Source organism: Ursus arctos, unplaced genomic scaffold (genome assembly GCF_023065955.2).
Source record: "Ursus arctos isolate Adak ecotype North America unplaced genomic scaffold, UrsArc2.0 scaffold_28, whole genome shotgun sequence".
NCBI classification, from domain to species: domain Eukaryota; kingdom Metazoa; phylum Chordata; class Mammalia; order Carnivora; family Ursidae; genus Ursus; species Ursus arctos.
In genome coordinates this window covers 12391088-12405722 of record NW_026622963.1, presented here as the reverse complement: position 1 = coordinate 12405722, position 14635 = coordinate 12391088, and the positions used below count along the sequence as shown (strand labels likewise).

The 14635-nt window shown below is 38.4% G+C and overlaps 1 protein-coding gene and 1 long non-coding RNA gene across 11 annotated transcripts in view; one reads left to right on the top strand and one right to left on the bottom strand.

Moving 5' to 3' along the window:
* FBXO22 (F-box protein 22) overlaps window positions 1–6481 on the top strand; it is a 39396-nt gene extending 32915 nt beyond the window's left edge. For 6 of the 7 annotated variants that reach the window (XM_048221433.2, XM_048221430.2, XM_048221442.2 and 3 more), the window contains one exon: window positions 3007–6481. In XM_048221433.2, the coding sequence (XP_048077390.1) occupies window positions 3007–3424 (418 nt within the window). In that variant the 3' untranslated portion in view covers window positions 3425–6481. Of the gene's footprint in view, window positions 1–131; window positions 1452–3006 lie in introns of those variants that run through there. The other variant, XM_048221450.2, reaches the window with a different exon arrangement.
* LOC113248074 (uncharacterized) overlaps window positions 1–14635 on the bottom strand; it is a 105796-nt gene that overhangs the window by 1881 nt on the left and 89280 nt on the right. For 2 of the 4 annotated variants that reach the window (XR_008956109.1, XR_008956117.1), the window contains exon 7: window positions 5277–6467. The exons of the other annotated variants lie outside the window; for them this stretch is intronic. This is a non-coding gene — a long non-coding RNA (uncharacterized LOC113248074). Of the gene's footprint in view, window positions 1–5276; window positions 6468–14635 lie in introns of those variants that run through there. 4 annotated transcript variants of the gene reach the window in all.

Sequence of the window (14635 nt, the reverse complement as noted above, 5' to 3'; positions counted from 1 at the left end):
ACTCCACATAATTCTGCGTACAGTTAAAGAACAAAATTTTTATGTTTTCTTCTAATAACTTACTCTTAATTGGATTCATACTCTCCTCAAAATTGATTTTCAGCATTGTCTATTGGTATCTCCCCTGACAGCTCTGAACTCTATACAACCGCAGTGATCACTTCCTCTGTAGTTCTGTTTCCTCCTCTAAAAGAAACAGATGCTTAAACAGTGAATCTTCATGGTAAAACTTCTTAGAGCCTCTGATATGCCCAGTGCTATGGAAATCTTCTAGAAAGGGAATGACAGTTCTCAGATCTGTTCTGGACGCCTATTGGTATGACTTTGCACACATTTTGGGAAATGCTATACTAGAGATCTTTTTGAAATGCTTTTTGATTGTTACTAAGGCTTTTGCTTTCAAAGATGAAAAATACTTGCTTCATGGGGCGCCTGGGTGGCTCAGTGGTTAAGCATCTGCCTTCGGCTCAGGGCGTGATCCCAGGGTCCTGGGATCGAGCCCTACATCAGGCTCCCTGCTCCGCTGGGAGCGTGCTTCTTCCTCTCCCACTCCCCCTGCTTGTGTTCCCTCTCTCCCTGGCTGTGTCTCTCTCTCCGTCAAATAAGTAAATAAAATCTTAAAAAAAAAAATACTTGCTTCAGCTATCTTGGGAGACATTACTCCCTTTCCATTTTGAATGAGAGTTTGTAGTATTTTTTGAGATTGAGTTAAGTGGACATTAATATCCAAAAGTAGGAAAATGAAATCCTCTTCTCCCCAGATGCTTCCTGCAAACACTATAATAACACTATAAACTGTAACACTATAATAACTATATAACACTATTATAACTCTACTATAACACTATATATAACTATATACTATATAACACTTTTCATTTCTCACTATATTTGTGTTTAGTACTTGGATACTAGAGTGGCGAAATGGCAACAGATGTTAGAGATCAGTGTCTTTAAAAGCAGTGTAAATCATCCCAGTTACAATTTCCCTTCTGGAAGTCTCCACTGATGGATCAGCTTCAGCTGATCAGGAATCAGGAAAGGCAATACAGATGATCCTTGAGCAATGCAGGGGATAGGGGTGCCAACCCCTGCACAGTTGAAAGTCCATGTATAACTTGTGACTCCCCAGAAACTTTACTAATAGCCTAGTGTTGACCAGAAGCCTTACTGATAACATGAACAGTAAACATATCTGTGTTCTTACAAGAAGGAAAGGTAAGAAAAGACAATGTTATTAAGAAAATAATAAGGAAGGGGGCGCCTGGGTGGCTCAGTCATTAAGCGTCTGCCTTTGGCTCAGGTTATGATCCCAGCGTCCTGGGATTGAGCCCCACGTTGGGCTTCCTGCTCAGCGAGGAGCCTGCTTCTCCCTCTCCAATTCCCCCCTGCTTATGTTCCCTCTCTCACTGTTTCTGTCAAATAAATAAATAAAATCTTAAAAAAAAAAATCATAAGGAAAAAACATTTACAGTACTGTGCTTGTCAAGAAAAATCCACATGTAAATGGACGCATGTTGTTCAAGGGTCACCTGTAGCTAAGTTGAGGTCCCTGAACTACTGGTGAGGAAAAAGTCAGGAAAGTAAGTACACTGAATTCTAAGCAGTAGGATATCAGACATAGGATTTCTTACATAAATACACCTAATTCTCAGTAATTACCTGTGGATTATTTCTCCTCTTGCCTGATTTTCTCTGTGTCTTTGCTTTTACCTCTAAATTGTATACAATAGGGCAATGATGATTTAATACCTTACTCACCTTTGAAATGCCAATCTCACTCAGACCAGATGTATAGCATCTGAGATGCGAGCCTATTAGCATGGTCAAGTGTCTGTATCATCTTTTTATACCTACTGTGGGAAATATCCCTGAAGAATTGTTACCCTTTACACGACACATTAATTTTAATGTGGTCTTCCCACTGTGTCAGTGGGTAAGAGAAGCCATTGAGTAAATCAAAACTCCATTTTACTAGGGTCCAGATACGACCTTCCCAAAAAAAAAAAGATAGGTAAGTCATTCTTTGAGGCAAGATACTGATAATGCACGTTGCAATGGTATGCCAAAGAGGAAGTGTAATTAAGTTAAAGGAGCAGTGGAGGACTTCAGAAGGTGGATTCTCCTCAGAAACAGGTGGTACTAAGTGAGCCTTATTATCTTAGTCACTTAAGTTTTTTGAGTTAAGTTTCTTGTTAGCCCAGCGAATGTTGCCCATTTCATCAACTCACATGTTTATAAACATGATAGAAATATAGGGTATTTGTTTTTCCCCTGTAGGTGTTCACTGTATTATGCTTTATAACCTTGACACTTAATATTTTCTTTACTAAGGATAAGATATTTCCTCAAAAAAAAAAAAAAAAAACAGGCAAATATAAGCAAAACATGTTTTTACCTTTAGGTTAAGCTGAATTCTATTACTGAAGTAATAAATAAGACACAGCAATGGAATCTTGTTTCTTTATGGACCAAACAACATAAAGCTAAAACTTCTGGAGTTACAGGTTCTTAATAAAATTATCATCCATGATTAAATAGCTAATATATCTTTTTTAGAATGTGACAACCGAGGTAAGGGGGAGAAAGATACCAAACATGTAAATAATACCAGAAAGCTTTCTTTAATAGTTATCATCGTGCTTATGAATAAAATTTCTAAGATTCCTTTTAAGAAAGTGAGAAAGGTTTAAGGATACTTTATTATATCTTTCTAAAAACCCAGTATAGTTTTCAGAAATCTTTGTGGAGAGAGGCATTTGTCCCTCGAATTTGTGACTAAAGAAATAGTTGCTTATTTCATAGATCTGCTTCCCTGTGTTTTTTAAGTGTATTCATAGTTTAATTTTTAATCCCTGTTACATGGCTTTTATCTGGGAACGTGAGCCTAAGACTAGGTGTAGGCTCTTAAAGGCAGCACCTCCTAACCAGTGAATCAGCAGTTTTCTATTACACTTCATATTTTGTTTTATGATGTATCATCACAGTATTCTAATTTAATTCCAGACACCCTCTGGATATTGACGCCACTGGTGTGGTTGGACTGTCATTTAGTGGACATCGAATCCAGAGTGCCACTGTGCTACTCAACGAGGATGTCAATGACGAGAAGACCGTTGAGGCTGCAATGCAGCGCCTTAAAGCGGCCAACATTCCAGAACGGAATACCATTGGCTTCATGTTTGCATGTGTTGGCAGGGGCTTTCAGTATTATAGAGCCAAGGGGAATGTTGAGGCTGATGCATTCAGAAAGTTTTTTCCTAGTGTTCCTTTATTTGGCTTCTTTGGAAATGGAGAAATTGGATGTGATCGCATAGTCACTGGGAACTTTATATTGAAGAAATGTAATGAGGTAAAGGATGGTGATCTGTTTCACAGCTATACAACAATAATGGCACTGATTCATCTTGGGTCGTCCAAATAAAGCCTCCTGTAAAGTGGCTTTCACAATATATAATTTTCGGGCTCTGCCTTTCCTAGCAAAGGGAAACTGGGATATGTGTATTTAAAAAATAATAATAACTTTATATATCAGTTTTGTAGCTTTGACTCTCTAAAGATTATATTAGGGGTAGTTTTTAATAAGTTGGATGAAGGACAACTTTGTACGTAACCTAACACAAACAGAATTGAGAACTTTTGCATCATGAGGCACAACCCTGATTACGGCTGTATTGTACCAGATTGTGTAGCTGCTGTGTAATGTGACATTATAAATAGTCTTCTGCATAGGAAGATTGGAAGAGGATTCATCAGTAGGATGGAGATTTAAGACATTCCATAACTACCTCTGCATTATTAGATCTTTTAGCAAAATTATGAAGACATTTTTTTCTCCCTTAATGAAGGAGAAAAAATACATGGATAGCTTGAGAAATCTTTCTCTGCTTTACAATTTTACCGATTTTCTTCAGAAGCTGTAACAAAAGTATTACTGACTTTTTACTTATTTGGTAAAAATTAAATAACTATTTTTGTTCTAATACCCTAAAGTTGCTTAGTCAAATAAGTTGCCAAGACTAATCAGTATTTTATTACTTTATAAGGAAAAACTTTCCTTTTCCCTCGATGAAGAAATTGTAAGGGAAAATACTTTTCTTCACCTAGTTCTATATAGCTAACTGGCAGACCAGAGCATTATGTCACCTTATTTTGGTTTTATACCAATAAAATACACCATGGAAACACACTCAGACAGTGTTTTATATATCATTGCTTTTGGTGAGTGAATGACAGAAGTAAACAATACTTCAGAAATAAAAACCCGGAATAGTAGTTGTCAGCTAGTAAATCCTGCCATGTTCCCAGTAGAATGATTTTTAAGCTTATATTTCTAACTATGCTCATATCTATATGAGATATGTTCAGAGAACTCCAATTTTCCCCAGTGCCCTTTCTTCACAGAGTGAGAGAACCTTTGATTTTCAGCTAGGCACATGCCTGCCATAACAAAGACTACATTTCCCAGGGTCCCTTGCCATTGACTGTTGCGGCCAGTGAAATGTATGAAGTGTGACCATTTTTTTGGCCTTTCTCAAGCTTGTTGCTTAGAAGTAGATCTGGTAGTGAGACATCTTGAACTCTCCAGAAGAGGCAACACTATAGGGGAAGAGAATCACACAGAAAGAAGGGTCCTGGGTTGCTGTACAATTTTGTCCAAGTGCTACCATATGTGGCTCGGGTTGCCTATCTCCAGACTGTCTTACGAGATCGAAATTAACATCAGTCTTGCCTCAGCCATTGTTCTTCATTATAACATGTTTATATTAGTTCATTCCATCTAATACAGTATGATATGTCAAATGTGTGGCACTTTTGTAATGGTCATTGGTTCTAAGAGAACAGTAGAAAACCTGCAAGGTAAGTGAAATCAAAGGTATTAAACTTCCTGCTTTTCTATTTTTTAATCATTTCCCTCAGTTTTTACATTAAAAGGTTTTCTCTTGCTGTATATGTATATGATAAAAATACTTAAACGTTTATTGTGTGGTTATCCTAAACCTTAGTTCCTGAAGAAAGTCCAAAGAAAAGTTTTAGAGCTTTTTATCTGTGACTATTAATATCTAGCCTTTATTTAGTTGTTAAGCTTTTCTGTTATTTGACATTGGTTACCCATTATCAAATAGACAATACTCAAAATTTCAAGTCTTTGGATATGCTTACATAGCACATAAAGACAATACTTTGTAAATTTTCCTTGTCTCTGATATTAACAAGAGTTGTTTGAATAGTAGAGGAAAAAAGATTTGAAAAACTAAAAATAGGAACAAAATGACCATGATTGAACAGATTATTTTATTTTTCAAATTAATACTCATACATAAATGTTTTGTTACTTCCCAAAGGAGAGTCTGCTGCAGGATGATTTCAGTATGATATTTGAGGTTATAGGGCCCCCTTTGTGTATCTGAGCTTTGGGGGCTTGTTATGAACAGTAAATTCATTTGATTACAAGGTTATAATCTTGGTACAGAATAGAAAGGGGAAAAATGGACTCAATAGAAACAAATGTAGTATTGATGAAAACAAAACCAACTACCCTGCCTCTAGAGGTCTTGATGTTGCATGGAAGGGAACAGGAATTTAACCAAAGATAAAATGAACTGATTACAATTTTGAAGACCTGTGTTAAACAAAAGCAAGCATTAAAAGGATAATTTTCTCAGCTAAAAACATACTAAATTCCAAGAAATGGCAATTTCCATATAGTCATTTTTGAAACTAGAGAACAGATCATAATGTGAGAAAATACATGAGCACAAGAAAAGGAAAGATTATACTCTTAGTGTCTTCATACACTGAGCCACCTTCTCTCAGGTGATGATCAGACAGGATGGTTTATTTAATCAAGACATTTAAAATACTTCCTTTTTATGCTTTCACAGTACAATCCTGCTGTAATTTGCTCTGTAAAAGTCTGCATCAAGGAATTATATTTCCATTCCCTTTATGCAAGTAGAACTAAACTCCTTATAAGCCTTTAAGGAAAAGGAGGGAAGGAAGACCTTGGGATTAAAACCTAGAAATAGACACACTACATAATGACATAATAATCTACTGTGACCTGTCTAATGAAGGGCATTCAGTAGGCCACTTCTCCACTTACAGTTCTCTCAACTTTGCCTAAAAATGGATCATTAGCAAACATAGCAATTTCTCAAATTTGTAAAAGAGGCCAGATAGCAAAAGCTTTGTCAATGATTTATATTGCAAGTTTAACACGCTGAACATGCAAAGAATAAAACTTTAACAAATCTGAAATTTTTCTATGCATTCTACAGAAATTTGAGAAAAAAAACTGCCTTTGTCATTTTGTGCCCACACAATCCAGCCCAGATTATCACCACCATAAATTCAGTTTTAATGGAAACAGAAGACTCTAAATCCTCTTGTTTGGAAATTGTGAAATTTTTAGAGGACTGATTTTCATTTGTAGAAACTGGGTTGGAGGCTGCTTAATAAAAATCCTAAAATAACAAAATGTAGTAAACATTAATAATAACATCCTTGTTAAGAGAAAAACAAATGTCTACATTATGTGAGGAATGTGTTACCAGAAAGTTATTTTAATATGGTCCTATGTGGCTGGGGGGATCCTCAGGATGGCAGTAGAGTAGGGGACCTTGTTTCATCTGCTCCCTCAAATTTAGCTGGATATCTACCAAACCATTCTGAACACATGAATTCAACCTGAGATGTGAGATTTGTCTTCTACAAGCACAAAAATTACTGCTTTTTGCAAGCGAGGAGGTGTGGAACCTTGAATCTTAAGGGGAAATAGCTGGAGATAAATGGAGGGGGGGTGATATAACACTGGAGCATAAAATCAGGACCCTTAGAAATCTGCTCCAGTGAGACACATCCCTTTCTGAAAAGGGCACAGGGGATGAATAGAGCAGAATTCTAAGTGCATCATTGTGGTCTCAGGATTCCAGGAGACTCAGAAAAAACGGGGGAGCCCGAACTGACAAGAGTGCCCAAGCAGTGGAGCAGGGAGACTGGTTATGGTCAGTGAGCCCAGAAGGGACTCTCAGCTCTGGTCACCATAAACCAAGAGCTGTGCGGGTAGGGAGACTGCTCTTTGAGCACCCTGGAAAGGACTAGAAGGTGCAGACTGTTTAACATTCAATGAGAGATAACATTCAATGAGAGAAACAAATGACTTGTGCCCATGCCAGGGGAAACAGTTTTTAGGGCGTTGTGGCCCCTGAAAGGACACTGGGGCAGCACCCAGCCACAACCTGGGAGATGCAGAAGAGGGTGCACACGTGAGCCAAGGGCCGCTCAATTGAAAAGGCACAAAGCCCAGAGATGCCTGCAGGTCCCTGGAACTCCCCTGGGAGAGTTGCAGTGGGTGTGAATAGCACAAGTCTGTGGAGTTTGGTGCACACAAAAGTGGAGATGGTTTCACCTGGAGGGTTTATTGAAGAAAAGCGACCACAAACTTGTGGCTCTGGGCCAGAGATTCCTGCATGGCCATATTTGCTCCAACTATCTAAAGAGAAGTGGAAAGCTGAAAGGAACAAAAGCACCCAGATGCCCAGCTCACATTAAGCCCATCCCCCTGACAAGGGGCGGAGCAACTCTGGCAAAGACGCCTGAGAAGCCAAGTAGCAGACCCCTCCTCCAGAAGACAGACTGGAAGAACAGATCAATGACAGCTTATATCCCACAGGACTGTAAAATTCCAGCGCCAGAGGAGAATAATATAGTAAGCTCCAAGTGCTACCTCACGACTCGTTTACACTTCAGGCTAAAATTTTACGTTTATTTTGGGGTCTTTTTTTCTAATTTTTCTTTTCTTACCCTATTCCCATTTCAAACATTATTTCCCAACTTACATTTTTTATTATTTTTTTTTATTTTATTTATTTATTTTTTTTTATTTATTTGACAGAGATAGAGACAGCCAGCGAGAGAGAACACAAGTAGGGGGAGTGGGAGAGGAAGAAGCAGGCTCATAGAGGAGGAGCCTGACGTGGGGCTCGATCCCGGAACGCCGGGATCACGCCCTGAGCCGAAGGCAGACGCTTTAACCGCTGTGCCACCCAGGCGCCCCCCAACTTACATTTTTTAAATTACTTTTTATAGGTTTTATAGATTTATGCCCCGTTTTATAGATTTGTGTCCCATACTAATCTTTCATTCTATTCAATTTTACCTTGATATGTATATAAGTTCTGATTTCTCCGCAATTCTGAGATAAAGTGTCTTCCAAAACACACCAAAAATGAATCCGTAACGGGCAGATCACCCTGCCTTGTCCACCTGGAGTGATTATAGTCTCTCTCCCTCACCTTTTATTTTATTGTTTTGGATCATCTTGGCTTTGTTTGTGTATCTGGTAGCTTCCTACCACTTCAGAATTTTTCTAGGGTGTATTTTGCTTGGGTCATGATTGGTATTTTGGACTCTGTTCATTTGCTCAACCATGCCTCGACAGAACTACTAGGAGGAGAAACTGTCAATAAAGAAAAGAACCAGAGACAATGTCCTCTGCCACAGAACTAATGGGTATGGATATAAGCAAGATATCAGAGATAGAATTTAGGATAGCAATCATAATGTCAATAGCTAGGCTTAAAAAAAGCATTAGTGATAACATAGAATCTCTAAGGGAAGAAATGAGATTGAATCAGGCCAAATGTAAAAAATGCAATGAATGAGATGTAGTCTAAACTGGATGCTCTAATAGCTAGGGTAAGTGAGGCAGAAGAGAGAATGGTATAGAAGACAGGCTGATAGCAATTGAGGAAAATAAGTATAGGCAGCTAGTAGTCGATGAAAAAAGGCTTCGATTAATGATACCATGAAACATTCCAATGTCAGAATTATTGGGATCCCCGAGGGGATGGAGAGAGAGAGGGGACTAGAAAGTATATTTGAGCAAATGATAATTGAGAACTTCTATAATCTGGGGAAGGAAACAAGCATCCGTGTCTGAGAGGCACAGAAGACCTCTCCCAAAATAATAAAAATAGATCAACACCCTGACATATAATAGTGAACCTTGCAAATCTTAGAGCCAAAGAAGTTATCCTGAGAACAGCTAAGAGGAAGAGATTTATTATATACGGAAGGAGGAAATTCAGAATAAATTCAGACCTATACACAGAGACCTGGCAAGCCAGAAAGGGCTGACAAGACATAATCAGGGTACTAAATGAGAAGAATATGCAGCCCAGAATACTTTATCCAGGAAGGCTGTCATTCAGAATGGGTGGAGAGACAAAGAGCTTCTAAGACAGGCAGAAACTGAAAGAATATGTGACCGCTAAATCGGCCATGCAAGAAATACTGAGGATTCTGTAAGCAAAGAGAAATCCCAAGAGTCACACAGATCAGAATAAACACAAATACTACAGCAACAGGGACTATGCACCAATACATTGGCATTAAATTCATATTTTTCTGTACTTACTCTGAATGTAAATGGGCTGAATACTCCCATCAAAAGATACGTGGTTTCAGATTGGATAAAAAAGCAGGATCCATCCATATGCCATCTACAAAAGACTCATTTTGAACCTAAAGACACATCAGATTGAAAGTGAGATGGAGAACCACTGACCACACCGATGGACCTCGAAAGGTGGAGGAGCAATTCTCATACCAGACAAATTAGATTTTAAACCAACGACTGTAGTAAGAGATGTAGAGGGACACTATATCATACTGAAAGGGACTACGCAACAAGAAGGTCTAACAATTATAAATATCTATGCCCCCAACATGGGAACAGTCAATTATATAAACCAGTTAATAACCAAAATAGAGAAACATATGGATAATAATCCATTAATAGTAGAAGACTTCAACGCTCCACTCACAACAATGGACAGATCCTCTAACCAGAAAACCAACAAAGAAACAAGAGCTTTGAATAACACATTGGACCACATGGGCTTCATAGATATATACAGAACATTCCATCCTAAAAAAACATAACTTAATTCTTCTAGAGTGCATATGGAACTTTCTCCAGAATAGATCACATATGGGACACAAATCAAGTCTCAACTGATATCAAAAGATTGAGATTACTCCCTGCATATTTTCAGACCACAATGCTTTGAAACTGGAACTCAATCACCAGAAAAAATTTGGAAGGAACACTTGGAGGTTAAAGACCATCCTGCTAAAAAATGAGTGGGTCAACCAGGAAATTAAAGATCTTAATTCATCGAAACCAATGACAATAAAAATGCATCGCTTCAAAACCTATGGAATACTGCAAAGGTGGTCCTAAGAGGGCAGTACACAGCCAACCAAGCCTTTCAAAAAAAGAAAACTCCCAAATGCACGGGCTAACCTGGCACCTAAAGGTGGAACCTGGACGAAAGACATCAAATAAAACCTAAATGCAGTAGGAGAAGAGAAATAATAAATATTAGAGCAGGAATCAATGAAAGTGAATCCATAAAACAGTAGAACGGATCAACAATATTAGAAGCTGGCTCTTTGAATTAATATGATCGATAAATGTCTAGCTAGACTTATTTTAAAGAAAAGAGAAAGGATCCCAATTAATAAAATCATGAATGAAATGGAAACATCACTACTAATACCAAGGAAATAGGAACAATTATTAGAAATTATTACCTGCAACTATATGCCAACTAATTAAGCACTCTGCAAAAAATGGATGCCTTCCTGGAAACTTGTAAAGATTAAAACAAAGAAATTGAAAATCTGAACAGACAAATAACCACCAAGGAAATTGAAGCAGTAATCAAAAACCTCCCAACAAACAAGAGCCCAGGGCCAGGTGGCTTCCCAAGGGAATTCTAACAAATATTTTAGGAAGAACTAATGCCTATTCTTCTGAAAATATTCCAAAAATAGAAATGGAAGGAAAACTTCCAAACTTCTTCTATGAGGCCAGCATTACCTTGATCCCAAAACCAGAAAAAGACCCCCGTCAAAAGGGAGAATAACAGACCAATATTCCTGATGAACATGGATGCCAAAATTCTCAACAAGATCCTAGCCAATAGGATCCAACAGTACATTAAAAGGATTATTTACCATGACAGTGTGGGATTTATTCCTGGGATGCAAGGGTGGTTTACCATTCGCAAATCAATCAACACGATAGATCACAACAAAGGAAGAGATAAAAATCATATGATCGTCTCAATTGATGCAGAAAAAGCATTTGACAAAATACGTCATCCTTTCTTGATTAAAACTCTTCAAAGTAGAGGGATAGGAGGCACATAATAATTTCATAAAAACCATCTGTGAAAAGCCCACAGCAAATAACATTCTCAATGGGGAAAAAACTAAGAGCTTTTCCCGTAAGGTCAGGACCATGGCAGAGATGTCCACTATCACCACTGCTCTTCAACATAGTACCAGAAGTCCTAGCCTCAGCAATCAGACAACAAAAAGAAATAAAAGGCATCCCAATTGACAAGTCAAACTCTCTCTCTTCACAGATGATATGATTCTTTATGTGGAAAATCCAAAAGACTCCACCCCCAAACTACTAGAACTCATACAGCAATTCAGCAACGTGGCAGGATACAAAATCAATGCACAGAAATCAGTTGCATTTCTTTTTTTTTTTTTTTTAAGATTTTATTTATTTATTTGACAGAGACAGCCAGCGAGAGAGGGAACACAAGCAGGGGGAGTGGAATAGGAAGAAGCAGGCTCCTAGCAGAGGAGCCTGATGTGGGGCTCGATCCCAGAACGCGATCACGCCCTGAGCCGAAGGCAGACACGTAACGACTGCACCACCCAGGCGCCCCCAGTTGCATTTCTATATACTGACAATGTAAATGAAGAAAGAAAAATTAAGGAATTGACTCCCATTTATAATAGCTCCAAAAACCGTAAGATACCTTGGAATAAACCAAACCAAAGCAGCAAAGGATCTATACTCTAGAAACTACAGAACACTTATGAAAGACATTGAAGATGACACAAAAAGATGGAAAAAACATTCCATGCTCATGGATTGGAAGAATAAACATTGTTAAAATGACTATGCTACCCAGAGCAATCTATACTTTCCACACCTCCCCAATCAAAATACTGATGGCATTTTTCAAAGTGCTGGAACAAACAATCCTAAAATTCGTGTGGAACCAGAAAAGACCTTGAATCACCAAAAATCTTGAAAAAGAAAAACAAAGCTGAGGGCATCACGTTGCCTGATTTCAAGCTATATTACAAAGCTGTGATCACCAAGACAGTACAGTACTGGCACAAAAACAGACACATAGACCAATGGAATAGACTAGAGACTCCAGAAATGGACCCTCAACTCTATGATCAACTAATCTTTGACAAAGCAGGAAGAAACATCCAATGGAAAAAAGACAGCCTCTTCAATAAATGGTGCTGGGAAAATTGAACAGCTATATACAGAAGAATGAAACTCGACCATTCTCTTATACCATACACAAAGATTAACTCTAAATGGTTGAAAGACCTCGATGTGAGACAGGAATCCATCAAAATCCTAGAGGAGAACATAGGCAGTAACCTCTTCGACATCGGCCACAGCAACTTCTTTCACGACACGTCTCCAAAGGCAAGGGAAACAAAAGAAAAAATGAACTTGTGGGACTCCATCAAGATAAAAAGCTTCTGCAAAGCAAACAGTCAACAGTCAACAAAACAAAGAGGCAACCCACGGAATGGGAGAAGATATTTGCAAATGATACTAAAGATAAAGGGCTGGTATCCAAAATCTATAAAGAACGTCTCAAGCTCAATACCCAAAAAACAAATAAGTCAAAAAATGGGCAGAAGATATGAACTTTTCCAATGAAGACATACAAATGGCTAACAGACACGTGGAAAAATGTTCAACATCATTAGCCATGAGGGAAATTCAAATCAAAACCACACTGAGATACCACCATATGCCAGTTAGAATGGCAAAAATTGACAAGGCAAGAAACAAATGTTGGAGAGGATGTGGAGAAAGGGGAACCGTCTTACACTGTTGGTGGGAATGCAAGTTGGTACAGCCACCTTGGAAAACAGTATGGAGGTTCCTCAAGATGTTAAAAATAGAACTACCCTATGACGCAGCAATTGCACTACTGGGTATTTACCCCAAAGATACAGATGTAGTGACAAGAAGGGGCACGTGCACCCTAACATTCATAGCAACAATGTCCACAATAGCCAAACTGTGGAAGGAGCTGAGATGCCCTTCAACACATTAATGGATAAAGAAGATGTCGTTCATCATATCGGCGAATTGGAGGATGGGTTAGTAGAAGAGAGAGCTAAAATAGAATCTGGGCTCAAAAAAATCCATTCTCAAGAATCTAGGTTACGGGAGATTACTGACTCAATGAAACGTTCCAATGTCAGAATCATCGGCATCCCCGAGCGGGTGGAGAAAAACAGAGTTCTAGAAGAGATATTTGAACAAATTGTAGCTGAAAACGTCCCTAATCTAGCAAAGGAAACAAGCATTCTTGTTCAAGAGGCAGAGAGGACCCTTCCCAAACTCAACCAGGACAAACCTACGCCATGTTATGTCATAGTGCAATGGGGAAATATTAGATCCAAAGATACAGTATTGAAAGCGGCCAGGGCAAAATTTCTCACGTACAAAGGCAAAGGTTTCAGAATTATGTCAGTCCTCTCTACACAGACCTAGAATGAGAGAAAGGGTTGGGGGGCCATTTTTAAAGCTCTTTCAGAGAAAAACATGCAGCCAAGGATCCTTTATCCAGCAAGGCTGTCATTCAGAATTGATGGAGAGATAAAGACCTTCCAGAATCACCAGTCATTGACCAATTTTGTAACCACAAAACCAGCCCTACAGGAGATATTAAGGGGGGGTTCTATTAAAAAAAAGTCCCCAAGAGTGATACAGAACAGAAAGTCACAATCTATAGAAACAAAGACTTTACAGGCAACATGGCATCATTAAAATCATATCTCTCAATAATCAGTCTCAAGGTAAATGGCCTAAATGCTCCCATAAACGCCACAGGGTTGCACATTGGATAAAAAGACATGACCCATCCATTTGCTGTCTACAAGAGACTCATTTTCAAACTAAAGATACATTCAGACTGAAAGTAAAGGGATGGAATAACATCTTTTGCCAACGGACCTCAAAAGAAAGCTGGGGCAGCAATTCTCATATCAGACAGATTGGGTTTTAAACTATAGTTAGAGATACAGAAGGGCACTATATTTTTAAAGGATGTATCCAACAAGTGGATATGACAATTATAAATATAAATGCCCCCAACAGGGGAGCAGCAAGATACACAAGCCAACTCTTACCAGAATAAAGAGACATATAGATAAAAATACGTTAATGGTAGGGGACCTCAACACTCCACTATCAGCAATAGACAGAGCACTGGAGCAGAAAATCAACAAAGAAACAAGAGCTTTGAATGCCATACTTGATGAGTTGGACCTCATAGATATATATATAGAACACTACACCCCAGAACCAAAGAATACACATTCTATTCTAATGCCCATGGAACATTCTCAAGAATAGACCATGTTCTGGGTCACAAAACAGGTCTCAACTGATACCAAAAGACTGAAATTATTCCCTGCATATTCTCAGACCACGCTTTGAAATTGGAACTCAACCACAAGGAAAAATTTGGAAGAATCTCAAACACTTGGAAACTAA